This window comes from Hypomesus nipponensis, chromosome 15 (genome assembly GCF_054491055.1).
Source record: "Hypomesus nipponensis isolate SF chromosome 15, ASM5449105v1, whole genome shotgun sequence".
Lineage (NCBI taxonomy): Eukaryota > Metazoa > Chordata > Actinopteri > Osmeriformes > Osmeridae > Hypomesus > Hypomesus nipponensis.
Genome location: NC_140375.1, coordinates 17,214,970 through 17,238,343, shown reverse-complemented (window position 1 = coordinate 17,238,343; position 23,374 = coordinate 17,214,970). Strand labels below are relative to the sequence as shown.

Here is a 23,374-nt window from a genome sequence, read left to right as displayed (position 1 = left end):
CCTTTGAGGAATTAATTGACTATGGGAGAAATAAATGTTTTTGCATTTCAGTGTGGTGTGCTTGTTATGCCCTGGTAACCAATTTCACTAACAGTACATGGAGAGCTCATTACATTGAAGCTCATCTGGAACTTAAATCAACATACAGGTTGCCTTGCCAGTCTAAACAATAGCAGCCAGTGAGCACACAGTCTGACGACTGCTACTGGGCCCATGTATCCTGCCAAGGCCCCCTTTCTCCCTCATTTAGCAGGCTAAATAGTCCCAGTGAGATTCATTCCTGCCCTATGAGATCACCGCTACAATCTTACAAATGTAAACACCAAAACACCTAAATGATCAAAAACGTTGTCTGACACGTGGCGTTACGTGTAGGAGAGACGTCCCTTTTAACGGAAAATGTCATGACAGGACGAAAAACATGTGCAGAGTCACAGTGGGGTGGGAAGAGACTGGTAAAGTCACAATCAATTGCCAACCACCTTTTGTGTCATCTTCAATCCTGGCCTTCCCAGCACTGCAAATGTTCTGTTGGACAAAGCAGGTTTCCCCTAGGCCTTCTCCCGTCTACGTCCCCTCTCCCTACGTTCGTCAATAGGGCCGGAGGCATGCTTTGATGTGTCTGGCCTGTGAAGACTCACTTGTTCCTGGCTCCAAGGGGGAACAACAACGGGCTCTTTACACCCCAACCCCCTCTTCTGACCAACAACATCTCACCTCACCTGGCCTCTCCCTCACGCTCATGTGTCGTCAGGTCAGCCCAACACAGTCACCTAGACGTCAACGAAGGGAAGCTATCTATGTCTATTTGTTTCAACCATTTCCTTTCCTTTAAATCTTTCACTTTCACACACACACAAACACACATAAGCACATACATCTGTGAGCTTTTGTTTTTCCCATGTGCAGAGAGAAATGGGGTTAGGGTTCAATATATATAGAGTATATGGTTCAAAGCCAGGCCTTGATCCTGATGTTGCATAAAAGTTTTTGTTTCTCTCTGTGTTTCTGGTGCAACCGAGTAGTGTGACCTCTCTCCTCAAGTTTAAACGCCCCCAACCAGGGCCATTGAAAACCTTGCTTTTCGGTGACGTAGCTGGCTAAAGCATTGTTTATGAGAGGTGGTAGTCACATGCTTGAGTCAGAGAACTTAAGTTTTAAAAGACTCATGGAATGTGAATGGTTCTAGCCAACCAAAAAGCTCATTAATGCAATAAAGTTTTACACCAGACTAAGCTATGAATGTTCCAGTGATCATTTGAATGCAGCTTAACTCCCCCTTGAGGTAAAATCATGAAGACGCTGTCATGTTATGGTGCATTGCGTTACATTGGGTCACGTTGCGTCACGGTAAATAATCTGCAGCTTAAAAGAGAAACGTGTTATATGAAAAAAGTGTGTGTGTGTGTCTGGTGTGGCGTGTGTGACACGCATGAAAATGAATGGTGTGAAATGAAAGTGTTTTATTTTGAGTGTGTGTAAGAGGGTGTGATGCGTGTGAGGGGGGGGGGGGGGGGGGGTGTTGCGTGTGCGCCTGTATGTGGTATCCGTGTCAGTGGCAAGTGAAGGTGAGCAAAGGGTTAAGAAGCCTGGCTGTGTTGTATGGGGGTAGCCCTGGAAACGGGAATGGAATGTTGAGACCTGTTGTTCCTGGTAGGGTGTGTGGGGAGAGCAGAGGCTTATGGGAGATCTGTAGTGTGTAGGGGGCCAGGATGAGGGCCAGGAGAGTCGCATGCCTGGCGGTCGTCGTGGTAACAGTCTCACCACCCAGAAGGGCCAGTGTCCAAAGAAACTGACCGGGAATGTGACACAAACAATACCGGCTGTCGACTAAATACTCCTGCAAAAACACAAGCAAAGACACAACAAAACAGACAAGTAGGAAAAAAGCCAGTTGTCCACTGAAAATGAACTTGACTGGCAAAATGTTATTTGAAACTGGATTTGTTTGATTGGGAACACAAGTAGACACCCCTTTTCCACATAATGGGGATAACCTAAATTACATTTTTTCACTTCACTCTAGAAAAACAACTCTTTCCACACTAACAGTCTCTGTCCTCAAATTCCACCCCCTTTCTCACTGTTTCCGTCTTTGCGACTGTCTCTATCCTTTCCTTTGTCTCAATCCGCCATCTCAGAGAGGCTTTTCATCAGCCTTCCAGATTCACAGCCCAGCAGAGCCAAGTTTATAGCTGGACCCAGGCTAGCAGACTGGTACTGTTTGACCTAGCCAGGCTAACAGCCTGTATGACCTATCCAGGCTAGCAGCCTGCATGACCTAGCCAGGCTAGCAGCCTGCATGACCTAGCCAGGCTAGCAGCCTGCATGACCTAGCCAGGCTAGTAGGCTGTATGACCTAGCCATGCTAGCAGGCTGTATGACCTAGCCAGGCTAGTAGGCTGTATGACCTAGCCAGGCTAGCAGCCTGCATGACCTATCCACACTAGCAGGCTGTATGACCTAGCCAGGCTAGCAGCCTGCATGACCTAGCCATGCTAGCAGGCTGTATGACCTAGCCAGGCTAGCAGGCTGTATGACCTAGCCATGCTAGCAGGCTGAATGACCTAGCCACACTAGCAGGCTGTATGACCTAGCCAGGCTAGCAGGCTGTATGACCTAGCCAGACTAACAGCCTGCATGACCAAGCCAGGCTAGCAGGCTGTATGACCTAGCCAGGCTAGCAGGCTGTATGACCTAGCCAGGCTAGCAGCCTGCATGACCTAGCCACGCGAGCAGGCTGGTATTGTTTGACCTACCTCGGGGCTTCAGTGACTAGATGACATTATATCACAATAATAAACATATAATAATAGTATAATAGTACAGTACTTTTGGAGTAGTGGTGAGAACATCAATATACGCTGAGACTAGCAGGCAGCTATTGGTTTAGATCCCAGAGCTGGCGAGGTAAAGGGGTTCATCAAGGCCAGAGAGGGTAAGCACTCTCTTTGGACTTCACATTAAGGTGTCTGGGGTAGAGTGCAACTGTGAGCTTTCTGATCAGGGTACCGCCGTCATTCCAAACTGCCACGACATTGTCCAGGTCACTCTTTAGGTCAGTGGTTCTTAACCCTGTCCTCAGGGATCCCCTGTCCTACATGTTTTAGATGTTTCCCTGCTCCAACACACCTGATTCAAATGCATGTTCGTTACCAGGCTTCTACAGAGCTAGATAACAACCCTTTTATTTGAATCAGGTGTGTTGGAGCAGGGAAACATCTCAAACATGCAGGACAGGGGGTCCCTGAGGACAGGGTTGAGAGCCACTGACTTAGGTGAACAAGGACGGTGAAACCATTCCTTCTCTGCCTCTTTCTGGTCCCCCACCTTCCTCCCTCTCTCAGTCTTTCTCTTTCCCTCTCTCTTTCTGTGTCTATAATTCTACACCTCACTCTTAGGTCATTGACCTCTGTGAAGTCTTTGATGTCTTTTTGTTTGATCAATAATTACATGCGTACAAACCAACTTGTGTGTTGGTGTTGACATTGCTCCAGTCATTCTCAAATTCAGTTTCTTCCCACTGACACACAGTGCAGTTGTGTGGAGGCGTGGTCGGGTGCTGTGCAGATGCCAGGCTAAACTTAGACGGAGTGCAGTTGTCGTACTCCATTAAAGGCCAGTATATTATCGTGTGCGTACAATAAAACTACAATATATTGAGGCAGTATAAAAAACAAAAGTCGATTTTGCAATAAAGGGCTGCATAGAGATTGTGATAGTTAGGAAAAGGTAGAGTAAAGAGAACAGAACATTGGGATGAGATGACTCCGAGAAAATCCTCAAGGTTGACAGTCCTGACTCATGGTTCCACTGGTAGGTCAAAGCAGACATGTTTGTGTGTGTTGTCGTGTATCATGAATGTCCCCTTCCACTGTTCTTGCCCCTGTGACCCTGCCTCTTCCAAAGTATGACCGTCTAATTCACTGTTAGCTGCTGCTGCGCCTGACGTTAAGAGCTAATTTGAGTCACCCTCATTCAAAGTGAATTAAGTACAAACTTCCTTTTCCACTTTGTGATCGATGTCTCATGACGGATGGCATTTGTGACCTTTCGTCTCTCAAGCTTCAAAGATAGAAATGTACACATACCTACCCCGCACCTTTAACACCAAGCAAATACCGTCAAAAATAAAGATCTCAATGTGCGAAAAAGATTTTTATTACAGAGTAAGTTCCAGAAAGTTGAATGAATTTCTTAGACTAAAAGAGAGGCTACGGGACAAGCGGAGCCCCATCTCCTGAATGCATTCATCCTTTCCCAAATTTGTACATCCATTCAGTTGTTCATCATCATCTGGTCAGTCAATAGTTAATCCAATATTCATGCAGTCACTTGTCATCCATGTGGATGTTTCATCCCATTCATCCATCATTCAGTTCATCAACTCATCCATCTTTTTTTTTTTTTTTTGCAATACACTTTTTACTATTTACAGTGAATGACCGGATTGGTGGAAATGTTACAATGTCAATTAATACAGCTACTTAATTTTGTGTGAGACCATCTAAAACGTACTGTAAGGTGCTTCCCATGGTGAGGGGAAGCAGAGTGAAAAGGAAGCAGTGTCTCTGCACGGTGTCCCAGTAAGGAGCTATTCTGCTTGTGAAAGTAGCACTGAGGGCTGATGTCTGAGCACAACTAAGCCTGTTGGGTGACAGAAACAGCCAGAGCCTATTCAACGGCACACGGGCCCAACTGCCACGAACAGATGACGTGCACACAGAATCAGGAGTTCAAAGTTCCCAGGATCTGGCCCACTGTGATGCGTGTATGAAATTAATTTGCACTCTATGGAAGCAGTACCTTGAATCAATTTGATTCCTCCGATAAAAAAAACTCTAAAGCAACCCAACTCTAAGTAGATAAGACCAGGCAAGCTTCTTTTACATCACCATAAAAATATCAGGAACATAAATGTCATCAACTCTTAAAGCAAAAAAAACAAAAAAACAATTTAAAGCAAGCACTTTTAAATATTGCAATATGTTAGCAAACGTTAATAAAATGTTATACAAATGTTGCTCATAAAAGTTTTCCGCAGTAAGTATAATTTATTATTTTTCATACACCTTGAATTGCGAATCGGTTACTGTTTTTTTTCTCCTGAAAACATTAAATTAATTAAATTATTATAATATTTATCACAGCCTTCAGCTGGCCTCCACGTCTCTCCAGATGTATCGCTATCGGAGACAGGTGGGAGAGACATGTGGGATAGCCTTAGATAGTGTTTGTGATTCTACAGTACCTTTCCCGAGTAGTGTACTAGTGACTGGCCTTGTTATTATTCAACTCATTATGAGCATAGCCTGAGGTTTTTCTTGTTTGATATGTCTAAAGAAAAGCAACGCAACTCAAAAAGGAGCCCAAAATGGTTATTACTAGCAGTCATTCAGTCAAACACACAAGTCAGACTGACATTAAAAGAATTACAGGCTCGTATCATCATTAGTACCTTAAGCTTTGCTGTGTCATCCAATCTGTAGATAGGACCCTGATATGTGATATGGGAGTCAGATGGCTGAGCGGTGAGGGAGTCGGGCTAGTAATCAGAAGGTTGCCGGATCAATTCCCCGACGTGCCAACTGACGTTGTGTCCTTGGGCAAGGCACTTCACCCTACCTCCCTTGGGGGGAATATCCCTGTACTTACTGTAAGTCGCTCTGGATAAGAGCGTCTGCTAAATGACTAAATGTAAATGTAAAATGTCAGAGTTTAGAATTTACTGATGTAATAATGACATGCTGAGGTTTAGGCCCACTGGAACATGGAACCTGTAAGGCTCTAATTCAAGTACCGCATTCGTTGAAGGATGCACTGGAGAGTCCCAGGCAAAGCACCTTTGTTGTCATGGTAGCAGCCGACTTACGCCAACTCGTTTTTCGATAAAAATCTAAAAAAGGCAGACGTGACCAGAGGGATTGGAGAAACAGTATTCATACTGATACAAATACCATAACTAAAATGGACTAAAGCCAATGTATGCGGAGGAGGAAGAGAACAAGCCTGGAAGGTCTTGGGGGGAAGAGGGATTCCAGTGCGGTTTTGTATGGCAGCGATCTGTGTCCTGAGGTGAGGTTGGGCAGACAGCCGTCTGGTTCCGCCGCTTCTTCTTCTTCTTCATCGAGAAAGTTGACAGCGGCGGCGGCGTGACATTGAGCCGCAGGCGACTGCTACTGACATACGCAGTACCGCTGCACCTAGGTCCAGTTTGTGAGGTTGTGAGTGGTGATGGCTATAGATTAGATACGTGTCGTGACGTGCGATCTGTTCAGGCATGGAAGGATCTACAGCCTAGAAGCATCTGAAGAGCTGGGTCGTTATTCTGTAATGAAGAGGGAAAACAGCATTAGAAAACGGATAGCACCTTAGATATGCACAACATTTGGATGACATCACCGTTTGGCCAGACATCAAGAGGATTTGAAAGAATCTGTTGAGTGTGTGAGCGTAAGAATGCAGGCCTACTATTTCTGTCCTTGGCCTTTAGCACATCAGAGGGATGAGAGTGTGTGCAGAACATGTAACGTTTCTGTTATGCAATGATGGGCCGGTCGACGGCGTTATTTTACTGCCTGACGTGGGGCATCAGCAGGTCCACTGACATCCTTACAGACAGGAAGACACCCCCTGATCAGCTCTCCATTATTTGTGCATGAAGATCCTGTGATGAGAACTACATAACTAACTCAACCTTTTATTCAGGGTTTATCAAAACTAGTTTGAAGTCATCCCCTTGCCGAGGAAACTGACATCGGAAAAACCTGATCCTCAAAATGTAAAGTCAAATCAAAGCCTGTATTAGACAAACAGCATGCATGTACTCGAGGAGACTGAAAAGTGTGTCGGACCAGACTAGCTGGAGGAAGCTTCAACTCAAGAGCTGATTGGCTGTTCCACACTGGATGGATATGAGAAATATACTGTAATACAATAAGTGATACTGTAAACCCTAGTCAAAAATACTTCTGCAAGATTTACGAGCAGTATTATAAAGACACGCCCTGCTCCTAGTCTCAGCGCAAAACAAGGATATGAAAGGACAGCAGCCCCATGCACCCAACCTTACTTTCTTTAGATCTGAAATTGATTTGGCTTTCTGCTCTTTACTTAGAAAACCAAAATGTTACAGTACACTGCAAAGAATGAACTTGAAAGCCACAAGTCCAAACACATAACTGACAGTTTAGGATGACATTCCAACACTGCCAAAGTATAAAGCTCTAGATGCTGCTATTAGTACAGGAATTTTCCAGATGGTAAACTGTGGTCGCTTGGTCCGTTTCTTCAACCAAGAAGCTTTTCAATGACCACATGCTGCATGTGCCCCAAAATTCATACACGTACGTACACACACACTGCACAATGTCTGAAATAGACAAAATGATTAAGCACCCTACGCTTGCATAGCAATAACAGCAGGCAGAACTGAGAGTGAAATCATGTATGCACACATGCACACGGTACAGTACATACAGTACATACAGCACACGCAATCACACATACAAAAGGAACCAGGTCATAGATTCAGGAGCTCCTAATAAGGTAGTGAGCTAGGGGTGCTACCTAATCTCCTGCTGGCATTACAGTACAGCAGGAAGCAGGGGTTTTTATTTTGTGTGTGTGTGAGTGTGTGTGTGTGTGTGTGTGTGTGTGGGGGGGGGGGGGAGCTGGGGCCACTTTAGCCAGCATATCCCCAGTAAGAGGATAGCATTACTATTACAGATGAGTGACCACAAAGTGCGTTGACATTCTCTCCGACTTACGTCAGAGCGCAGGTCATGTTCAGCGACAGAACACTCAACGATCCTCTCTCTCGCCGCTCGCCCGTGTAGTAGCCTACTGTGATTAACGCACACACTAAAACAGATGCCAACACGCAGCGCTTTGCAACTCAAACGCCCTTTTCAACTACAAACAGAACACTGCATTATTTATTTTTTTATGAATATTTGATTAGCGTAATATTTTATTAGTATTAAACCCATAGATGATTACATCTTCAATAAGCCTTCATTCATTTTGTATGAGAATTCTCCTGCGGAACAGGTTATGTTCTTAACACCATCACTCAGGGACAGTATCAAACCATAAGTTGATTAAAAGACAGCAAGCCATCAAGGGTGAAGAGGAGGGACAGCCAATAAGATGAAGAATCAGAAAATGCAACGGGAAAAATCCTCAGGCAGACAAGATATTTCTGTATTTGGTTTACATCTCATTAAATAATAAGAAAAAATATCAATAAAATCTCTCTCCATTTGATCTCTCACTCACAAGAAACAATACAAAAAGACATGCATTTTCAAGTAGGCTGTAAAGTTAAATAAATATATATATATATATATATTGAAAGGGCAACTACTTTGGCAGGGAACAACACCCTTTCCTCCACACAGGCTTTCACTCTGTCTGGGCATGTATGTGACCCTTTAACTGACTCCCTTCTCCCTTGCACAGCAGAAACAAACATATTTTAACACCAGTGACAAACACAGACCACACCTCAGCCCAAACCTTCACATAAAGGATCACACTGTTTGTTAGGGTGTTTGATGCACCTGAGATTAGAAAATTGATTTTCGATGTCCCAAATTTAGTTAACACCAAAATGATATAATAATAATAATATATTGTAAAACGGCACACCTTGTCGGTGGCTTTCATCAAGAGATCCAAACACTAGTATCAACATTTGTCTGATGTGGAAGAGAACTGCATGCCTACAGTCATTCTTTTAAGCAAAGGAAAAACTTCCCACTTCCACACAATCCAGATGTTTTTCCTACTTAAACAAGTTGAGACTGAGACACACATACTCCCTACTTGGCCCCTTTCCACAGCAACTCCCAAATACTTCCACAGAGAAACCAAGATTGCTAATCAAATGCCTGAACTGTCCTCTCGATGCTACAAGTCATTAATTAGTTCAACAACTACATTCTTATTAGGAACCATTTGCATTAATTGGCACAGTTTTCTACATCAGCTGAATTCAGTCTATACAATAATAACATGTAGCATAGAACTGAACAACTCGCATGCATCTGTGAGTCTTCTGAGATCATTAGACTTAGCAGTCAAACAAAAAGCAAAACAATGTGTAACAGAGTGGGAGAGATTGATGAAAGGGTCACTAAAAGCTTTGTGTGTCAGTCAAGCAGCTTGAAGTACCTGAGCACAGACATCACAGATCGACATAGCGCCTTGATGTAGTAGGAGCACGCAGAAGAATGTTGCGGCCGGCAAACGTCACAAAAACTTTCCACTCATGTTTCTGTGACCTCAAATAGGACATACGCACTTCTCGAAACCTTATACACTGGCAGGAAGCCATGTTAGGGACTGCTGGGAACCAGACATAGCAGCCTAAACGGTGTATCATGCTGGAAATACATACTAAAAAATGCATTTTAGTACAATATACTTTTTCTAGACACTCTAGATCCAAACATTTCACCCACTCCTTGTGCTTGGCTTCCAGTCCACCATTATTGTGGTTACTGTTATGAGGGATTTAGGGAGCGGCAAAGATATAAACCAAACTCTTTCAGCTTGTGCTCCAGTCCTGATTAAGAGGCCACAGGATGATGTCAGAGCTGATCAAACAGGCTCTGTGTGGATGAGCGAGGGAGGGGAGGGGGGGTCCACAAGGTTCACTGTTAAACCACACACCTGAAGGACATCACTGATTCTTTTCTGTGTCCTTTGTTGGACAAGAACTCAAACTATTCAGCGAAAAAAGGAAACACTGATCCAACATAATAATTTAGTTATCAACGTTATATACCCACTAAGTAGGAAAGGATTGAAGACAGAAACCTAGTCTACGAAGCACAGCCTGAGCAGCAGTCGGCACGATTATAAAAAGCCATAACACACAGAGATTAACGCCTACGCTCAATACTAAGAATCACTCAATAACCGAGTTACAGGAACCTAATGGTGAGCATGGCGGAGACATGCTGGACCTCACGACCTCACGCAGGACCTCACGGCTAAACACTTAAGTGTAGTGTACGCAGTCCAACCAAGCCACCGTCGGCCCGGAACTGCAGACCGAGGAGGTGATGCGAGGACGATGCACTCTGGGACTTGGAGTTGGCCAGGCAGAAGCATGGCTGCCTGGAAGTGAGTCGGGGAGAAAGGTGGGGCGGGGTGGGACCGAGCCTGCTCCAGCCACAGGCAGTCAGTCCCCTGGTTTAGTAGCACAGCTAACCCTTCTCAAGAGCATCAGGTTCACTGGGCACCAAGCCCTGAGAGCTGAAACGCATGCAGTCTCTATTATGGTCTGTGCTTTGGCGCCACATCAAAGCAGCGCTATGTTCAATAAGCTGTATAGCTGGAGGCTTGATCTTACCGTAGAAAACACAGAGTATACAGAAACAGACCAGACAGCATTATACTGTACACCTACTGAGGTATCAGAGGAGAAAGATTAAGTGCTCTTTCCATCTCTGTTTGTCGTCTTCCCTATCCTTGTCCCTCCTCTCAGCCTCGTTCTGCTCCACCAAGAAGCTTTAATAAGCCCCCAGTAAAACAGGTACAAAAGCCGGTGTAAATTCTAGAGGCAGATTTCCAGCCCTGGAGCTACAAACAATGTGCTCATTTAGCCTTTTACACACGTTCCACTGACTGTTTCCCTCCCTACAACATTTTTTTACGCGCTTTCCTATGTCCACCGTTCCCCCTCCTGGTTTGCTTTGCGTGTTCTTAAATGAGTGTCATGGCCACCCGAGTTTGAGCAAGTTTAGTACAATAAACAGACAGGAATGGGCACAACAAAGGGAGGGCGCCACAAATGCCACCGTGAGGAGGCTCAGCGCGCAGAGCTCAAGCTTTGCAGGAGCACAACCCGTGGCCAAATGTATAAAAGCATTTAAGAAAACCAAAAAGTGCACAGTTTTAATAGGATTAAAAGTGATTAGTGCCTAAGGACTGTTTGTGTTTTACAAGACCCATCTGATACTTGACATGCCTTGCAGGCTACATGCATCTCAAATACAAAATGTTTTTTTTAAGTCAGTTTTGCATATACCAGGGAAGGTAATAAACTTTACTCATACACTGGCTTGTTACTCATCGTAAAGTCAATAACGGGGTGTGTGAATGAGAGGGAAGTTTATTCTGCCACTGGAGAGTAAGAGCAGAGGGTAGAAAAGGACCCCAGGTTAGAAGAGCACAAACTCTTCTTTCCTCTCGATAACGTGGGGAATTTTGATTTGTCGGTTGTGTTTTGCAAAATTCACTAGTGGCCCAAATGAAAACAACCTATTTTACAATAAATAGGCGTAAGCTATCAATATCCATTAAGAAATACCCATTGCACGCCCAGTAAATTGTCTTTATCATTGATTAAGCATGATATCTAAACCGTACAAAGGTACACATATTCTCGAACATAGGAGTTTTATTGATATACATCTGACACTTAGTAGAAACAGCCATAAGCATGTTTCAACGGCCATTTCCCGTATGTATGCGCCTTTATAGATCTCACCCCTGGAGATCTTCCACTACGATACACAAATCCAGGCACTCATGTTCATGCCTGCACTGTTGCCAACGAAGGTTTGTTGTTACTAACCCTTATGGACATTTATTTGCTTTGCTGATCCAGTGATCATGTGCTAATAATGTTGAAACCACAGTCCATATTCACTTGAACCAGGATCCTCTTTACACCGTCCCCAGCCCTTGGCTCAGAGATGGTTATATAAAAGATGGAGTGCTATACTTCCTCGTATGCTGCGTCCCCACATTACAAGGATGACCTTGTTTTCAGCATGAAGTGACACGCAAGTGCACCAGCTCAGTGGTCTGCTCACTGGTCTACAACACTTGCTGTGCAGATTCGGACCGAATTTTAACATTTTCAAGTCATGGTTTCTCAGAGAGTTGCGACGGCTAAGGCTAACGCAGACACGAGTGGGCCAGCTGCACAGATGATGCACCTGTGACCAAGTACGCTTCTTCCGTCAATTAAGTTTACTCATGGGATACATTTCCTGCTTACACAACGACACTTAATGCATCACGTCTTGACACTTATTCGTGGTCCAATGATACCAAACAGTTTACTGTGAGTCCCACGAAGCCTTGTGAAGTAAAAAAAAAAAAAAAAAGTCTCTCACCTTGTCTGTAGGAGTTGTTACTCTTCAGGTTTGTTAAAGCTGATGCTGGCATAGGAACTTAAGTCCTCTGGCCCACTTCTACCCAGGTGCTCCTGCCACCTGGTTTGGCTACAACCCCACCAAGGAGGGGGGTGGTCTCTGTCCAGATCCAGGTCCATGTAGTTCAGCTCGTTATGATTCTTGGCACCGGCGCAGAGTGAAGACTCCCTCTTCCCGTGGGCAACTTGCGACTCCTCCAACTTAAACCACACGTTTTCAAAAGAGGCAGAGCTGTGACGCTTCACTTCCTGCGTGTTGGTCGCGGTCGAGCCGACTGTCCCCTTGTTCCCCTTGGAGGAGAACGTCTCTGAGCTATGACGACGCCGGCCCTGCTTGTCTGCCCGGATCACTTTGGCTCCCTGGTTCCAGTTGGGGCTGGACGTTACCCTGGTAAAAGCGCTCAGCCCCGACGAAGGGCCAAGAAGGCCTACATGTCCCGAGCAAGGACCCGCCCCCAGCCAGGATAGTTCCGGACCAGGCAACACACAGGATGAGCTGGCTTCATCGTTGGACACTGAGGTGTTTAATATTCTCTGTGTGTCAGAGCGCTCTGTGCAGGAAGCCCCTGGATTAATAGTGCTGTAGCCCCGGCCTTGCAGGCTCTCACAGACCAGAACAGGAGAAGGAGGGGTGTAATCTTCTCTCTGTATTGCATAATCATCTGAGCTGAGTGGAGATTTGTCTGCAGTCCTGGGCATGCTGCCCTGGGCTCCCAGGTGTATGTTCCTGTACTCTGACGGTGTGTTTTCTGAGAACACCTTGTCACTGAATTCAATATTAACATACTCACCCGGGCTTTTGGGCTCTGAGGGTAAGGGGCCATCTTGGGCACTGGACAGAGTGTTAGACTTGTCTTCCAGAGAGAGGTGTGCTGGTCTATCCAGTCTTATCCGTTCAGCTGTCCTGGGATTGGCTGCAAACTGGGAGTTCCCGAGTCCGCCCATACTGTCAGTACTTGTGGATGACGAGTCGTCGCCGAAGGCCAGGCGTCCAGAGCTGAGGGAGAGGCGCAGGGGGCTCACCTCTGCCTCCCTGTGACCCTTTTTGAGGGAGCGAGGCAGAGAGAAATAGGCGTACATGGACCTGTTTGGCTCATCGACAGAGTTAAAGTAGCAATCAGGCGGCGTGCTGGTGGTGGAGCCGCTGGCTGGGGACATGTTCATATAATCTCCACATGATAACACCTTCTCGTCTATGCTGTCCACAGAGGGTTTAAGATGATCCCCGTGGGCCCAGATTTTACCAAAGGTGGTTATATCTGGAGAACAGCTGTCACTGGGTGACATCATCATGTAGCCGTTAGGATCCATCCTGAGGTGCTGGCGGGGGTTGATGATGCGCTGGGGTGCGGACACACACGTAGGGCTCATGGGCATGTAGTCTGTGCCTTTATCGGAGGCAGCGCTCACACCGGGAGACATGGGCATGTATCCGTCGTCTTTCAGCACGTTATCGTTCCCCTTAGCGAAGTCGCTGAGGCCCTTGTCTGCACGCAAGTCTGAGGCTGGTATGGACCCGTGGCTGCAGAAGTTAGCAGGCATCATCTCCGTGTACTCCTTGACAGAACCCGCAGACGACTGAGACGGGGCGTTTCGCTGGTTAAGTGTCGGAGGAGGAGGGGTCCCCGAGGAGTGCGTTCGCATTCTGAAACACTTGTCCTGCTCTGGATCCTCCGGATAGTGGGATGCCCCGCAAGGACGACTGCAGCCAGACCTCCCTTCGGGCAGCGCTGCCGGCTTGTCCATACAGATGTAGTTGTTCAGTTCTTCCTCCGTCGTGGGCGGTGTGTAGCCGAGCAAATCCGGTGTGACACTGCGGAAGGAGCTTGTAAAGTCATAGGGGCTGGAGCCGTACTCGTCAGAGGAGATGAACCCTCCGTCACTCGGGGAGCCAGACACGGAGGCGCTGGAGCGGCGGGGGTAGAGGCTGTCGGAGGTGGAGCCGTGTCCGCTGGTGCAGCTGGAGGACAGGCTGACAGGGCTGATGGCAGAGGGGGAACAACGGGAAGACCTGGGAATAGACCGGCTGTGATTCAGGGGAGGGTGCAGCCGGGATGCCCCTCGGTGTCTGTGAGATTGGGTCCTGGCAGGACTGGGGCTTCCTGGTCCCGTTTCCACAGAGAGGGGTCTGGACATGGTTCCCTCCCCATCACTCGATGCTCTGACTCTGAAAGACTGGCTGTGCTTCGGGCCTACAGGTGAGGTAGCGGTGACACTCTCTGCCCGGGATCTCCTGCCCAGCCCAACCTGACTAGGGGGTGGGTTGTGGTGATGATGTCGTCGCAAAGGCACTGTGATAGGATTGGAGCAGTTTGAGGAGGACTGACTTTTGCTCCTGGGACGAAACTCTTCACTCATTGCCTTCATGGCCTCTAAAATTGTTTCATGCATATTTTGAGCAACTACAGAGTCATCCACCTGCATCCAGAACTCTCCAGGCCCGGTGACTGCTGATCTCCCCACTTCAATGAAAAAGAAATGCTCTGAATGTCCACACCTACGTATGTTCATTAGCTGGAGTACGACAGCTGCAGCATCCGAATTCAATTTTACAAAGCTGATGTTTTTTTTTGTGAGGCACAATCTGTAAATCCCAATCAAATTTTTGGTTTGTCCAAGGCCCTTTGGTTTTAAAATAACTTGCCAGACTTCTGAAAAGGCTGGTCCTGGCATGTGTTCTCCAGAACTCTCTTCCCCAATCCTACTGCAAGCTACAACATTGTGAACCTTTCCTCTATTATGCAGATCCACTAGTGCTTGGTACCATAAATCTTGCTCCTGCTCACTGTCTGCAGCAATGGAAAAATACTCCTCCTTGGTGTAAAGGGCAACTAGGTGTTTGTTTTTAGAATCAGCCCTTTTGTTGATGTTGAAGCATGTCTCAAGAGGAATCACCTTTTTGGGCACTCCAGACTTGTGTCTCCATTTCTTCTCGTTCTCGTAGTACTCGAGCCTCGAGGGTCCTGCAGCACTAGCCGCGCGCAAGACAAAAAACCTCTTGTGCATGCTTTTAGGTTTCCTTAAATAGCCCACTTTTCTTACGTCTGAAAAACAGTTCTGCTCAGTAATAAGACTTGCCATTTTGAAAAAATGTACATCCGGGTGCAAAAGCAGTTATGTTTTCTCCAGATCATATGGTAGCCTGGACTACTACTTGTACATTGAACGTACGTTCGGTTGTTTTCTATGAACGTACCATGGTTGGAAATTCACCTCTCCACTAGGCTTCGGAGAATTTCTCTTAAGCCTTGTTATGCTATAAACTGGTCCAAGCAGCCAGAAAGGACGCTGTCAAACTGTCGCCACTGAGGTACAATCTCCAGGCTCCACTTCTTTGAAAATTATGCTCCATGATATATTCAAACAAATCTATTGATGGTGTACACTTACACTTCAGTCCAGAGTTCTTATCAAGACAATCATTGTTATTATGGAACCCGAGTTTGTTGTAGCTATTCTGCAAAACTGCAAGATAAAAAACATATAGCTATCAACGTAAGCAATCGCTTCCTAAAAAACAAGTCCATCGTAATAAAACTTGAGCGGGCGTGACGGTTCCAGGTATAATTCGGCTACCGATTTGGCTAGCACCGTGGTTGTTTGTGTGGATCCCTGTCCACCGATCCCAGTCTGAGCTGGAGATTAGTGAGTGACGAGTCTAGGTATAGGTACCCACGTTTTGTGTCACAGGAACAGCCGCTTTTTAAATAGAACGAGGTTCATGAGATTCCACTCCCGTCAAAATCCAGTAGCCTCCTCTGAAGATGCCGGTGAAGGGTGTAGCCTACACCTTAGTAAAATGTACAATACTAAAAACTGAAATATGCCTACCGATGCCACGTCAACATGTAGGCTACATAAATTACCTGTCCAAAAATATCACAGCGAAAATACATGATCTGTTTGTTATAATCTATACTTTTATGAATAGTACAGGATGAATATGATTGGTCCTGCTTATTAGTGACAACACCGGTGCCTGCTGCTGCTCTGGTCGGGTCTCATCGATATTGGACAATACACGCGGCGAACGCCGGCTTACAAAACGTGTTGACTACATTGGAAAATGCCTGGGACACAACCTACCTTGGCACCAAACTCTTAGTAGCCTTTCCCTATAGGTAGAGAGACTCGGTGTAATGATCTCATTGGCTAAAAGTCAATCACAATTGCAGATATGCATTCTGTGTAATAACCTACATAACATTTGAACAGAATGTGTGGAAGACAGTCCATAGACCGGAACCGGCAACACATGTGAGAATGTAACCTAATAATTAAATTATTGTAGATACATTTCTACAAAATGTCCCCAATTTGCATATGCCACCGAGATCTTGACAGCAAGCCTTGTTGAAACATGATAAGTTCGGGGACCACCGGCGTTAACGCATGACATCTATTGAAGCCATAAACCGTATTCATATAGTAGCCTATTATTGTACACTAGACTATATACTGCCATCTAGCGTTCCATTTCCACGGACTCACATGTGACCAGTAACTTCAGTGAGAGGCGGCAGAATACGTTTTTTTCCCCGGCTTGTGATATTCCAACCCAATCAAAGACACCTTTGGCGTCGCGTCCCCCACCAGAGGTATTGAAGCCCCACAGTCACAGGCACCAGCACTACCTACAGACACCAGGACACACACACCTCAGTGTTTTCCCCCACACACTGCAACACATGTGAGCGGTAGTAATGATGTGAGTGTGTCAAATGAGATCACTGACTGGTGACACATCAACTGAAATGTAAGGGAAAAGTTTTTTATATTTGTATGAATTGTTCCCATTTTATTTGGATCTGATGCTGTGATGGGAAAGATGAGGTAGCCAAAAGCTTACTTTGTAGGCTACTATATTGATATAATCAATGACATGTACTAAACAAGGTGCATGAAAGATCCATTAATTAATCAATCAACAAACACATTTTTTAAATATAGCAGCAATGGCAGATTCCTCCACATATAAACACCCATTGCTATGTTTTAAAACCAGAGGATTGGCCAGAATACTTTATTTTTTCCTATGCCTCTGACTGGTTTTGCACGCACCTGCGACCCTTCGTTAAACAGCACAGTATCTCATCCAATTGAGCCATTCCCAGACTTGTACTTCATTTACATTTATGCATTTATAGCAGACGCTTTTATCCAAAGCGAGTGCAGGAACCTATTTAGTGCAGTTGCTCAATCATAAAATAAGACGTTTTTTTTTCCAGTGGCCGGCTTTGTCCTATTTGGTCCAAGCTCAAACAGCTGTAATTCTATGGCGTGAAATTAGTGCCAGGAGAGCAAAATGTAATTTGCAAAATGTTTCGTGTACTTCTAAAAAAAAAGTTTTGTGTCTCCATAGAAGAAAAAGATTCGTGTACTTGTAAAAAAAAGTTTAGTGTCTCCGTAGAAGAAGGCGGGAACACTGCTCCCAAAACCATCTAAGCCAATCAAATATAGCCATTTATGTGTCTAGTATCATTGGACATTTTCGTCCCCGTCTGTGAAAATATGATGATGATGCACGACTAACATTTTAGCGTATTACCGTTCTGGTGCTACCAGGTGTTTCAAATGTGCAACTGCATCTCTTTTTTGTATCATTGACGTTTTACAGTCATTGGTTTGTATCCACGTCGGTTACGTGAGCTCTAAATCAATGTAGCTTGTTATACGTAAAGTGAAGTTTCCCTACGTTTCAACCTTTATTGTGAGACCTAATGTATTTAAAGATCAAAGCTCTGTTGCATCTCTCACAGCTTAGAAGGTAAGTGCTTGCATTATATGCGTTGCTTGTGATGTTGTGTCCAGGATTTGAGACTTGTGCTTGGTTTACACATTTCAGTACTGGCTAGCTTTAGCCTACTTCCATTGTGTTGTTGGCTAGATTCAGTGATTGTCTTTATTAATGGGGATATGTTAGTACGCTGTGAAAATTGTATGTAATATTATTTTATGTTATTTAGATGCAGACAGTGATGTGAGTCTCAAGGTACGTATAGGGCCTACTCTAGTTTTGTGAACTTTAATTTGACCGCCCTCATGGGCAGCATGCATTTAGTGTGATGTATTGCATCACACAATGTAGGGTGAGTTCAGGTAATGTGGGACATCAGGTAAAGTGGGACAGTTATGCATTTTGATGATTTAATGTGCAAAACTGACATCCAATCAACAGAGCTGATATTGACTCCTAAATAAACACTTCTAGTCACTATGCAGTGGTTTTTATTTGTCTGACATCATCAGAGTAGGCGTGATCTGGATTGACAAGAGGTCTACAGAAAAAACGCATCGAAAGTTCAGCGGCATATGACATTATATTTCTCAATGATGTGGCTGTCAAAGGAATTTAAATGAAGTTACAATGAGTACTATTGCAGCATATTGATGGGGTAACCACTGATTGAAACACACACACAAAAATGTAACATAATGCTTTTTTAGAAGAAACTTTTTTTTTTCAGGTAATGTGGGACAGCATTTTTCAGGTAAATGGGAACATCCAGTAATGCTGTGTTTATGCTATAAAAGTAATTTAATTCGACAGTTGTCAAATGTTTTATACCAATGCATCATACTGCACTTAAGTTACCAACTAAATAACAACTTACACTGTCATCGAACCAGCGCTTTCATACTTGTAAGCGTGACCGCTAGTCCAACAAAATGCTAACGCAGCGGGACGAGCTAGCTAGCACATCCCTGCAGATCACCATGGTTTACATCAGTTACACTTTAATGCTTATTGTATAAGTCAACCCCCACAACTAAATGAATCTTGCCACACCCTTGCACCTAGTATTGTTGTATATAAACTAATTATTATTATATCTGCCTGAGTGAGAGAGGGGGTCATGTTATGTTTGAAAGTGTATAGCTTCTAAAATATTGTCTATTCCCATTTCATTCCAACATGAAAATGTTCCTAAGCCCTAAAACGATTTACAGAAACACCACTGGGGCGGGTTAACAGTTAATTTGTAAGTCTACTGGAGCCTCTACCAAAAAGTGTCCCACATTACCTGAAATCACCCTAATGTTGTAACTATCCGTAAAAAAAAGACACACATGCAATAGTATATGAATATTATTGGATTTCGCAATTCCAATCTAAAGTCATTTTACTGTTAATTTACATCATTGCTTTGATGTACAGATTTTCTGCATGTGAGGTTTGTCCCTAGCTGGGGTCAACAGGTTGCGCAGTGGGCCCCTGGCAAGACGCATATAGATTTTGGAATGTGCTCTGTTCAATCTCTGGAGAGAGCAGGATGCAGAGAATAGTCTACACACCGAGTTATGACTGTATTACCTGTGTGCCATTTCCTATGTGTATAATTTGTGGAATTTGTGCTGTTTAAGGGCATGTTTTGTGGTTACTATATTTGTACTGTCCGGCTATACATAAAGGCCGTCTGAGAGACTCATGCTGACCACTCTGTCGTGGGGAAGTCACATGATCCGAGCGCAGGCCAATAAACCAAGTCAAATCTCTTCAGTATCGTCCCTCTCTTTTCGGCCTGCCTGACTCCAGACAGAAATGCATTCTATCATGCTTATTGTGTAGTAATTAAAGGCAGGGTAGGCAATGTTGTTGAGAAGCACTTTATGTCATATTTGCTGAAAGTAACTTCACATCTTGACAGCAACCACGATATCCAAAGGCTTGACGGTAATATGAAATCAATCCGACATCTGTGGGCATCTCAATACTGTAATAAGCACAACCAATCATGAAAGGGTACCCTGACTATTGATTAGACCTGTCTGTCTACCTCGTTACCTGAACGCACTCTGCCCCTCCACTCAATGCTCGTTACTGTAGTTGTGTGGGAGTGGCTTTGAAGGGAGGAGGTGGGATATTTTGGTTTGAATCATGTCAAAAATAAGCCATAATAGCTTGCTCCGTGTAACTTACCTACCCCGCCTTTAACGTGAAACTGTTCCTTCCAGATCCCCTACTGGCCAATCATGCTTGATCATGGGCGGAGACTAGACAGAGAAGACACCTTAAGGCTGCAAAGAGACTACAGGGACTCAACAAAAGAGACTACAGAGACTCGACAGAGGATCAACCAGAGAGAAACAAGCTTCCAGAGACTAGACACAGGATCCAGAGAGACCAGACAGAGAACCAAAAGAGAGCTGAGTTATGGAAACACATCACTGTGATACATGTGGAAAGAGCCTTTCCTCATCCAGTGACCTCAAGAAGCACATGAGGATCCACACCGGAGAGAAGCCCTACAGCTGTGACCTCTGTGGTAAAACCTTCAGCCAGGCTTGCCATTTCAGAGTCCACAGCAGGATCCACACTGGAGAGAAGCCCTACAGCTGTGATCTCTGTGGTAAAACCTTTAGCAGTGATGGAAGTTTAACAGATCACCGCAGGATCCACACTGTGGAGAAGCCATACAGCTGTGACCTCTGTGGTAAAACCTTTAGCCAGGCTTCCACTTTGACAAATCATCTCAGGATCCACACTGGAGAGAAACCCTACAGCTGTGACCTCTGTGGTAAAACCTTTAGCCAGGCTGGCCATTTCACACGTCACCTCATGATTCACACTGGAGAGAAGCCCTACAGCTGTGACCTCTGTGGTAAAACCTTTAGCAGTGGTAGGAGTTTCACAGTTCATCACAGGATCCACACTGGAGAAAAGCCCTACAGCTGTGACCTCTGTGGTAAAACTTTTCGCCAGGCTGGCCATTTCAGACATCACAGGAGGATCCACACTGGAGAGAAGCCCTACTGCTGTGACCTCTGTGGTCAAATGTTTCGCAGTGATAGAAGTTTCACAGTTCACCGCAGAATCCACACCGGAGAGAAACCCTACAGCTGTGACCTCTGTGATAAAACCTTTAGCCAGGCTGTCCATTTCAGAGCTCACCGCAGGATCCACAATGGAGAGAAGCCCTACAGCTGTGACCTCTGTGATAAAACTTTTACCAGTGGAAGCAGTTTGACGGTTCACAGCAGAATCCACACTGGAGAGAAGCCCTACAGCTGTGACCTCTGTGATAAAACTTTTACCAGTGGAAGCAGTGTGACAATTCACCGTAGAATCCACACTGGAGAGAAGCCCTACAGCTGTGACCTCTGTGATAAAACTTTCAGCAGAGCTAACCATTTCACAGTTCACCGCAGAATCCACACTGCAGAGAATCCCTACAGCTGCGAACTCTGTGGTAAAACCTTTAGCAGTGATAGCAGTTTGAAAGTTCACAGCAGAATCCACACTGGAGAGAAGCCCTACAGCTGTGATCTCTGTGACTATTCAGGTAAATCAAAGGTCCATCTGAAGAGTCACCTGCGTGTCCACAGTAGAAAATCCCCAAAGCAGTGATGTCTGGGGCCAAGCTGTCCCAGCAGTCACCACCTGAGAGAACTTCTGTATGACCCACAGCTGGAAGAACTACCGGCCTACAACTGCTGTTAGACTGCTCCTCCCAAGGTTTCTTCCATTTTGTTGTCTAACTTTTATTGACGTAAGACTGTTTAGCTTGTGTTTCAAATCTTGACAACAAGGTGATGTGTAATTGATATCAGTGTGTAAAGTCAGAGTCTAATGCAGATAAGGGAGTGTAAAGTAGTGATAAATTGGGTCGAGTAATTGATACATGAAGTTAAGGTTGTGAAAATTGTGCCCAAGTTTTGCTTTTTGTGTGTTAACAATTGTGAAAAACGGTAAAAGGGCTACACAAATAAATATGATTTGAATTTGATGATCAGTCGTCCAATGCTCACTGATCTTTATCCATTGTTGAAGAATACAGACGCACTTCTCTGTATTTACATTTGCAAGTAAAGGGTCAAGAGACTGAATGGTTCTGAAACAAAAGGGTTTATTGTCTTATTTACCAGATGATAGCCTGATAACAGGGCAGTTTACACTTCTCTCCTCCCTCACTGGAAGATAAAGACTGGAACAGAGATGTGTTAAACATAGGGCAGGGCGGTAGGCATCTGTCCTAAAATGTACATCACAATAGAATGTTGTAGCACGGATGGTAACTACATTTGCCTACATTTGCAAGTAAAGGGTCAAGAGACTGGATGATTCTGAAACAAAAGGGTTGTAATAGTACATGACTTTCTTTAAGATGTCTATAATATTCTTTGGCCTAGATTTTAACTTGTATAAAGCTAGAATAACCTTTTGGCCTAAGACACTATTGGTTAAGTTTCCGCTTGTTGACCAAATGTCTAACACATGTGACTGTTTGACCCTGGTTGTTCAGCCCACACAGCAGGGATTCTTCAATTCTACCTTTTTCTTGTCTTAAGCTCTGTCTAGTGTTGAACATCTCTATTAAATTCTGCAACCTGTTTCCTTTTTGTTTCTTGCACATTGTGGTGTCCTCTTTTGATAGACATGAACTATTGAACTGATTATGTAACTGTCTGGAAATACTGTTTAATAGGGATTGTATGGGAGTCAGATGGGTGAGCGGTTAGGGAATCGGGCTAGTAATCTGATGGTTGCCAGATTGATAACCGGCCATGCCAAATGGGCAAGGCACTTCACCCTACTTGCCTTGGGGAAATGTCCCTGTAGGCCTACTTACTGTAAATCGCTCTGGATAACAGCGTCTGCTAAATGTAAATGTAAAAGAGCGCTCAGATCATGTCATTTTTAGAGAGCCCTTCTACAGACATCACTTTAGTTCTGTTTTGCTTGCTGCAAGAATAAACAGCTAAAGGCAAATTCTTCTGACCTCAAATGAAATCCATATTTATTCCTATTTACCAGATGATAGTCTGATAACGGCAGTTTACACCCTTCTCTCCTACCTAACTGGAAGATGAAGACTGGAACAGAGATGTGTTAAACATAGGGCTGGGCGGTAGGTCTATGTCCTCAAATTTACGTCATCACGGTATAATTTTGTAGCACGGGTGGTAATGGTAGACTATATATCACGATAAGAGATTTTTTGGTCCATTTGTTTGAATAAGATGCGACCGCACAGCACAGGCCGGGTTTGGATGGAGTAGGCTATACGGCAGGTGTGTCGCATGAATTATGTTTCTTTAGGCCTATGTGTTGTCCAATTTGTTAATTCAACGTTTTAACTTTTTAGTTAAAAAGCATTTGTTTATAGGAGTTTCGGACACCTATACGACCTGCAGTGAACTAGTGACCTCGTTTTTGCAGATTTCTGTGAAACATTAAGCTAAATAGGCCTATGTATT

The 23,374-nt window shown here is 44.6% G+C and overlaps 2 protein-coding genes across 2 annotated transcripts; one reads left to right on the top strand and one right to left on the bottom strand.

Moving 5' to 3' along the window:
• Window positions 1-4,145: 4,145 nt before the first annotated feature.
• On the bottom strand, window positions 4,146-15,791 carry irs1 (insulin receptor substrate 1). Its single transcript, XM_084674387.1, has 2 exons — window positions 12,138-15,791; window positions 4,146-6,328 (listed from the first exon to the last, which is right to left on the bottom strand). The coding sequence occupies exon 1, from the start codon at window positions 15,254-15,256 to the stop codon at window positions 12,155-12,157; it is 3,102 nt and encodes a 1,033-aa protein (XP_084530513.1). The 5' UTR covers window positions 15,257-15,791; the 3' UTR covers window positions 4,146-6,328; window positions 12,138-12,154.
• Window positions 15,792-18,140: 2,349 nt separating this feature from the next.
• LOC146257858 (uncharacterized) lies at window positions 18,141-22,571 on the top strand. Its single transcript, XM_084674402.1, has 2 exons — window positions 18,141-18,167; window positions 20,132-22,571. Exon 2 carries the CDS (start codon window positions 20,331-20,333, stop codon window positions 21,522-21,524), a length of 1,194 nt encoding a protein of 397 aa, XP_084530528.1. The 5' UTR covers window positions 18,141-18,167; window positions 20,132-20,330; the 3' UTR covers window positions 21,525-22,571.
• The last annotated feature ends 803 nt before the right edge of the window (window positions 22,572-23,374 follow it).